The sequence below is a fragment of the Eimeria acervulina genome, genomic scaffold, assembly GCF_000499425.1.
Source record: "Eimeria acervulina Houghton genomic scaffold, Eah_scaff1359, whole genome shotgun sequence".
Lineage (NCBI taxonomy): Eukaryota > Apicomplexa > Conoidasida > Eucoccidiorida > Eimeriidae > Eimeria > Eimeria acervulina.
Window position 1 is genome coordinate 743 of NW_013549252.1, and position 7,070 is coordinate 7,812.

The 7,070-nt window shown below is 51.0% G+C and overlaps 1 protein-coding gene across 1 annotated transcript; it reads left to right on the forward strand.

Annotated features, from left to right (window-relative positions):
- Positions 1 to 450: 450 nt before the first annotated feature.
- Positions 451 to 6,728, forward strand: EAH_00058890 (hypothetical protein, conserved; the record flags this gene model as incomplete). The annotated part of the gene is made up of 12 exons (XM_013393626.1): positions 451 to 529; positions 1,214 to 1,378; positions 1,790 to 1,894; positions 2,261 to 2,566; positions 2,876 to 3,098; positions 3,385 to 3,448; positions 3,927 to 4,007; positions 4,326 to 4,393; positions 4,544 to 4,575; positions 4,824 to 4,857; positions 4,986 to 5,038; positions 5,455 to 6,728. 12 exons carry the CDS (start codon positions 451 to 453, stop codon positions 6,726 to 6,728), a joined length of 2,484 nt encoding a protein of 827 aa, XP_013249080.1.
- Positions 6,729 to 7,070: the final 342 nt, after the last annotated feature.

Genomic DNA, 7,070 nt, shown 5'->3' on the forward strand with positions numbered 1-7,070 from the left:
CTTCAGACCAGCAGCAACAGCACGCGCAGCCCGATATGCCCAGGTGGTGCCCTACGACTTCTTCTGTCGTTTCCTCTTCATCTTTGTTTTAATTTTCTCTTTTTCTTGAATTTTTAATCAAATTGAATACCCCTTAAGGCATTTTATTCATTTTTGTCTTCAACTCCCCCTGCATTCAGGGGGAGTAGACCGCTAACGACAAACTCATTGCACAGAAGCAGCAGCAGCAGCAACACCAGCAGCGCCTCACCGGGTGTCTGCATTATCCTAACCTGCAGCAGTTAATGCAGCAGCTTCTTCTGCTTTAATATCTCAGCAGCAGCTTTTACTACGCTTCCTGGGCTACCCCCCGCGGCCATTATTGTTGCTGTTGCTGCTGCTTTCGCTGCTGCTGCTGCTGCTGCTGCTGCATAAGGATTCATAGGATGCTAACAGCCTCAGCCAGCAGCAATGAAGCCTCGAGCCCACGACAAGCGCGCTGCGGCTCCGCCTGCGGAGCTGCGGCCCCACCCTCAAGTCTTAGAGACAAGTGCGTGTGTATAGGATTGCTAAAAGATCTGCAGAGACAGCAGCTTTAACTGTACATCAATAAAATTGTTAAAAATAAGCTCTTCTACTAATTAGTGCGAGCCACGGGCATGCGTGAGGTGTACGTACACCTGACGACTATATATATATATATATATATATATCAGGTGTATAATATATATATATATATATATATATGTATATTATTCTTGCTGCTGTGCTGCAGTGCTGGATGAGCTTGAAGACAAGGTAAGGCATTACTTCATGTTATACATGAAAGAAAAACAAAGGAGACAAAAAACAGAAAAATTCGCCTATTGGCTGCAGCAAGGTACTTCTTACTGCTGCTGCTGCTGCTGCTGCTGCTGCTGCTGTTGCTGCTGCTGCTGCTGCTGCTGTTCTTGTTGTTGCTTCTGCCGCTGCTGTTGTTGTTGTTGGTGCCGCTGTTATTTCTATTGCAGCATCTGCTGATGTTGCTTTTGCATTTGCTATATCTTTTCTTGTTGCTGCAGTTGCTGCATGTGCTGTTTCTGTTTCTGCTGCTGCAGTTGCTGCTGTTGCTGCTGCTACTGCTTTTGTTGCTGCAGTATGTGGCTGTGCTCTGTCTATGTCTTATCTCTGCCTTTGATTGTGTTGTTTTTGTTCGTGTGTCTGCGTGTGCTTTCTGGGGTGTATATGCACCTAGAAATGTATGATAACAGGCGGCAGCTGCAGGAGACGCAAACTGCTGCTGCTGCTCTTCAGTCTAAGTTAGAAGAAATACGCGGAGACCCTGACACCGTCAGAGACACTGTACAGCGTGTTGATTTGATGTATGCACAAATCGATACCCTCGTTCAAGCATTCGCAGGTAAACTCAAACTATCCAGCTGCTGCTGCTGCTGCTGTTGCTGCTGTTGCTGCTGCTGCTGGTGGTGGCGCTGCTGGTGGTGGTGGTGGTGGTGCTGTTGTCGCTGCTGCTGGTGGTGCTGCTGCTGCTGCTGCAGCTGCTGCTGCAGACAGGTGCAGGGGCGTTCTGTGTCGAGCCTTTGCTTGGCTTCCCTGATGCCAAGGCAACGGCAGCAGAAGCAGCAGTAGCAGCAGCAGCAGCAGCAGCAACTGCAGCAGCAACAGCAACAGCTCGCACTGCGCATTTTTGGGTTCTGCTGCGGATGGTTGGCTTACGATCTGCTGCTGCATGCGTTATGCTTCTGCTTGCGTTTTGCTGCTGTTGCTGCTGCTATTGCTGCTATTGCTGCTGTTGCTGCTGTTGCTGCTGCAGGTGTGTGCAGTTTCGTAGCTACACAGGAAGCAGACAAGGCGACGGTGCTGCACTGCGTGTTGGAGTATCTGTACCCATGTAGAGCCCTTGATCCGCGTCTCGGCTGTAAGTCCTTGCTGCTGCTGTTGCTGCTGCTGTTGCTGCTGTTGTTGCTGCTGTTGCTGCTGCTGCTGTTGCTTTTTTTGCTGTTGCATTCGGTGTTGGTGCCGCTGTTGCTGCCATTGCCTTTGCTGCTGGTTCTGCTGCTGCTGGTGCTGTTTCTGTTGTTGCTGCTGCTGTTGCTTCTGCTGCTGCTGCTGTCTGCCTGTACGCTGGCGTGCTGCTGCCTGTAGCAAGTTTGCGGGGAAGCTGCTTCGTGCTGCGCTGCTTCTTCCTGCTGCTACCCACCCCACAACCCTCCCTCTACCACTGCTGCTGCTGCTCTTGCTACTGCTGCTGCTGCTGCTGCTGCTGCTGTTTGGGTGCATGCAGCTCTATATGGTGCGCTGTACTACTATCGACTGGGGGAGCGCCGAGCGCTGCCCCAGCAGCCGCCGCCTCCTCCTGAGCCGCACTTTATGCCAGTGTATGAAGTATCAGGGCCTTGGCTTCAGCCTACTCCGTTTGCTGCTGCACCTGCTGCTGTTACGCATGCTACGAAGTTTGATGCTGCACTTGCTGCTTCTCTCGAAGCTGCCAAGACAGCTCAAACCCCACAAGCAGACACGCAGCAGCAGCAGCAGGGGAAAACTGCTACTACGCTGCTGCAAAAAAGACAGGGACAGGCCGTCGCTACAAGTAAGGCAAACCTCTCACCGCATGCAGCAGCAGCAGCAGCAACAGCAGCAGCAGCAGCAACAGCAACAGCAACAGCAAAAAGGACAACAGCGGCAGCAGCAGCTGCTGCTGCAGCAGCATCTAGGAACTGCTGCTGCAAGGAAAGCTGCTGCTGCATAAAGGCTGTGTCACGGTGGCTAGATGCTGCTGTTGCTGCGTCTTTAAGAGTTGCTGCTGCTGCTGTCTGTATAGAGGTTGCTACTTGCTGCTGCTATTGTTGCTGCTGCTGCAGTCTCTAGATTTGCTGTTGCTTCTGCTGCATGTGTGCAGAAGCCGGCCCAGGCGCATCGTCAGCAGCAGCAGGAGGTGGAGCAGCAGCAGGAGGGGGAGCAGCAGCAGCAGCAGCACCTCGAGCTAAGGCTTCGCTGCCGCAGCAAGCAGCAGATGCATCTGCTGATACAGAGCTGCGGGGCTTTTTTGTTTTGCTGGAGGAACTCCGCGCATTCAAACGCCCGGCACTCTCTAAGGGTCCTGGGGTCAAACTCGTCGTTCGGTTAGTTATAAATATATATATATATATATATATATATTTATTTATTTATTATTTATGTATTTAAATGTATAAAGATGTATATACATAATATATGTATAAAGATAGATATATGTAAAGATGTACATATGTAAAGGTATATATATATATATATGTACTTGTGTATGTAAAGATATCTATCAATGGATGCATATATATATATATATATATATGTATCTATATGTGTTTATACATGTACATATATGCCTTAATCTGTCTCTCTTTGTCTCTGTCTCTGTCTCCTCTGCAGCTTTGATAATGAGAGTGCCGTAGAAGCAAAAAAGAAGTCAGAAAGATGTATTGTTATTGACAAGGTGCGGACACCACTCCACAGGCACCTTCCTCTGGGTCCCTTAGGGGGGCCCCAGAGGGACCCTATGGGGCCCTTAGGGGTCTTGGGGAGGCTTTACGGGGCCCGTAGGGGGCTCTAAGCGGGCCCTTACAGGGCCCTTAAAGGGCCCTTAGGGGGCCCTTAAAGGGCCCTTAAAGGGGGGCTTTAGGGGGCCCTTACAGGGCACTTAGGAGGGCAGGGCCTTTAGGGGGGCAGGGCCCTAACGGGGGCCCTTATAAGACTATGAGGGGGCCCTTAGTGGGCCCCTGAAGAGGGTTAAACACGCAGTTGAACACCCCCGAGAGAATAGTGTATTGGGGCCCCTCTTCTGGGGCTTTAGGGTGCCCGAGTGACTGCTGCTGCTGCAGGTGCTGGTGTTGCTGGTGTTGGTGTTTGCTGATTGATTAATGTGCATGCATGAAGAGGTGGTGTGGGGTGTGGGGTGTGGGGTGTCTGTTCAGTGCGAGGGGAAGACTGGGGAAGAAAGTGCTTCTGTTTATTTTTTGTCTGAATTAACGCCTTTACCCCCCAAAAAGGCAGGGGTAACCCCAAAAATATGCATTGATATTTATGATAGCAAATCAGTGAGTTGCCTTCAGTCTCTCTTATCTTTCTTATTCTTGTTGTTCTTGCTGCTTCCGCTGTTGTTACTGCTGCTGCTGTTGTTGCTGCTGCTGCTGTTGTTGTTGTTACGGTTGCTGTTGCTGTTGTTGCTGTTGCTGTTGTTGTTGCTGCTGCTGTTGCTGCTGCTACTGCTGCTGCTGTTGTTACGGTTGCTGTTGTTGTTGTTGCTGCTGCTGTGTTGCTGAGAGTGTCACCCTTCTGCTGCTGCTTTGCTGCTGTCTCTGCATGCATTGCAGCCGACGGGGCTTGGGACGGCCAGCAAAATGATGACAGACTCAGAAACCCTGAAAAAGGGGGCCCCATGGTAAGCTAGCTAGCTAGGAAGCTAGCTAGGTGGGTGGCTAGCTAGGCAGCTAGCTAGCCAGCTAGCTTAGGAAGAGGTGGGGGCCAATGGGTGTTCTCTTATAGCGTTTAAAGCCGCTCCCTGTCTCTTTGTTGCGTTGTGCTGCTGCAGGCAAATCAAAGACGCCAGAGGAACTGTCTTAGGTATGTGCTGCTTGCTGCTAGGTAGCTAGCTAGCTAAATAACTAACTAGCTAGCTAAATAGCTAACTAGCTAGCTAACTAGCTAGCTTGCTGGGTAGCTAGCTATGCAGCCTAACTGGATAGCTGGGTAGCTAGCGAGCTAGATGGCTGAGTAGCTAGCTAGGTAGATGGGAGGCAAGGGTGCAAGCTAGCGATGAGGGGAGGGTCTGAATGCTGTATGTGCTGCTGTTTGCTGCGGTGTATGAACAGGTTCAATAGTTGTCTCCATTGCGCCTTTGCCTGTGTAAGTGTTTGGGGGGAGCGGAGACAGCTGCTGTCTGTCTCTTATTACTGTCTCCTTTTACAGACCCCTACCACCTCAAGATGTTTCTATCTTTGTTGCTGTCTCTGTCTCTGCTGCTGTCTCTGCAGCAACGCGCTGCTGCCAGCTCAAGCTAAAAGCAGCGGAGCGAAAGTTGTGGGGGGTGAGCAGCCCTCAGCAAACACCTTATCTGGGTCGTCTGCATGCATGCATGCATGCATGCATGCAGATTATATATATATATATATATATATATATATATAGATTTATATAGTACATGTATATGTGTTTTTTAAAAAGCATGCATATGTTAATACATGTATATATATATATATATATTTATATTTATATTTATATTTATATATATTTGTTTCTATGTTCGTTTGCTTGTGTGCATACCTGTATGATAATGCATTGAATACGCATTAAGTACGTAAGCAGTGATATAAATACAAATAAATGCATGCATTTATGTAAATTTATATGCTACGAATAAATAAATAAATAAATAAACATAAATATAAATAAGTAAGTATGTATGTAAACAAGTATGCCTATTACGTTTTGTCTTGTGTACAGACGGTGGTAAGAAGAAAGAAGAGGCTTCCAAGACAGCAGCAACTGCATCTGCGGGCCTGTCTAAGCCCAGCAGCGGCCCCAGCTCTAAGCCCGAGCTGCCTAAGCCCTCAGGAGCTGTCTCTAAGCCTGAGCTGCCTAAGCCCGCAGGAGCTGTCTCTAAACCCGAGCTGCCTAAGCCCTCAGTAGCTGTCTCTAAGCCTGAGCTGCCCAAGCCCTCATTACCTGTATCTAAACCTGAGCTTCCTAAGCCCTCACTACCTGTCTCTAAGCCTGGGCTGCCTGCAACTGCAAAGCCAGAGCTCCCTAAGCCTGCGGGAGCAGCAAAGGCTGGGGCACCTGCTGCTGCTCCTGCAGCTGCAGCAGCAGCAGCAAAACCCGATCTCCCTAAACCTCCTCTAGGCGCCAAGCCAGGGGACCTGCCCAAGCCAGCAGCAGCAGCAACAGCAGCAGCACCAGCAAAGAAACCTGAGCTCCCTAAGCCGGGAGGCCCCCCAAGTAAAGGAGATCTGCCGAAGGTGGGGGCAGGGGCCTCACCTCCGGGGGCCCCTAAGCCGGGGGTGGGGGCCCCCTTAGGGAAGCCTGGGCTTCCTCCTAAGCCCGGGGGTGGGCCCCCTGAGGGAAGCAGCAAGCCGGGGCTACCGGCAGCCAAACCCGCTACTCCTGCTGCTGCTGCTGCTGGGCCAGGTGAGAAGGCCCCCCTCTCTAAGCCAGGCCTCCCAGCAAAGGGGGGCGCCTTACCTGCCTCTAAGCCGGGGTTACCTGCAGCAAAGGACCCCAAGAAAGAGGGGGCTCCCGCTGCTCCTTCAGGGCCCCCCGGTAAGGATGCGAAGCTGCCTGGGGCCCCTTCTGCACCCCCAAAACCAGGAGGGGCGGGGGCCCCCTTAAAGGCAGCTAAAGATGCTGGGGGCCCTAAGAGCGATGCAAAGACCCTAGGCAAGCCAGGGGAGGCCCCTAAGCCTCCTCTTGGGGCCCCTGCCAAGCCCGCCGCAGCAGCAGGAGCAGCAGGAGCAGCAGCCCCCAAACCAACAACCCCAGCCGGCAAGCCTGCCTTAGTTAAGCCCGCTCTTGCTAAGCCAGTGCTAGCTGCTAAGCCTGGGCTAGCGAAGCCTGGGCTAGCGAAGCCCGTTATTCCTTCGAAGCCGTTACCTGTTCTCGCTAAAAGTGCTGCAGCAGCAAAACCTGCGCTGGCCCCAAAGACTCTTGTCCCTGCAAAGCCAGCCCTCTCTAAACCTGGGCTACCCCCATCAAAGGGCGTTCCAAAGAAGGCACCCTAAGAACTCACAAACAGGAAGAGGGGCCCCCCCTCTTTGAAACGGGGGACCCCTCTTGATTATGTCTCCTTTAGCTTGCTTGCAAAAGAAGGCACCTTTAAGAAGATATAAAGAAGAAGAGGGGCCCCCACCTCTTTTTATATTTCTATCGCTATCAGAGGGAGGTCCCCCCCCTCTTTTCTGATTGTCTTTAGCGTTGGAGCGACTCCAGAAGGAGAGAGGAAACCCCAAACAGAGTTGGGCATCCAAAGGTAAGTTATGGTGCCCTGTTTGAGGGAGGGGGCTCTCTTTTAAGGTATTCGTTGAGCCCTAATATATATATATATATATATATATATATATATA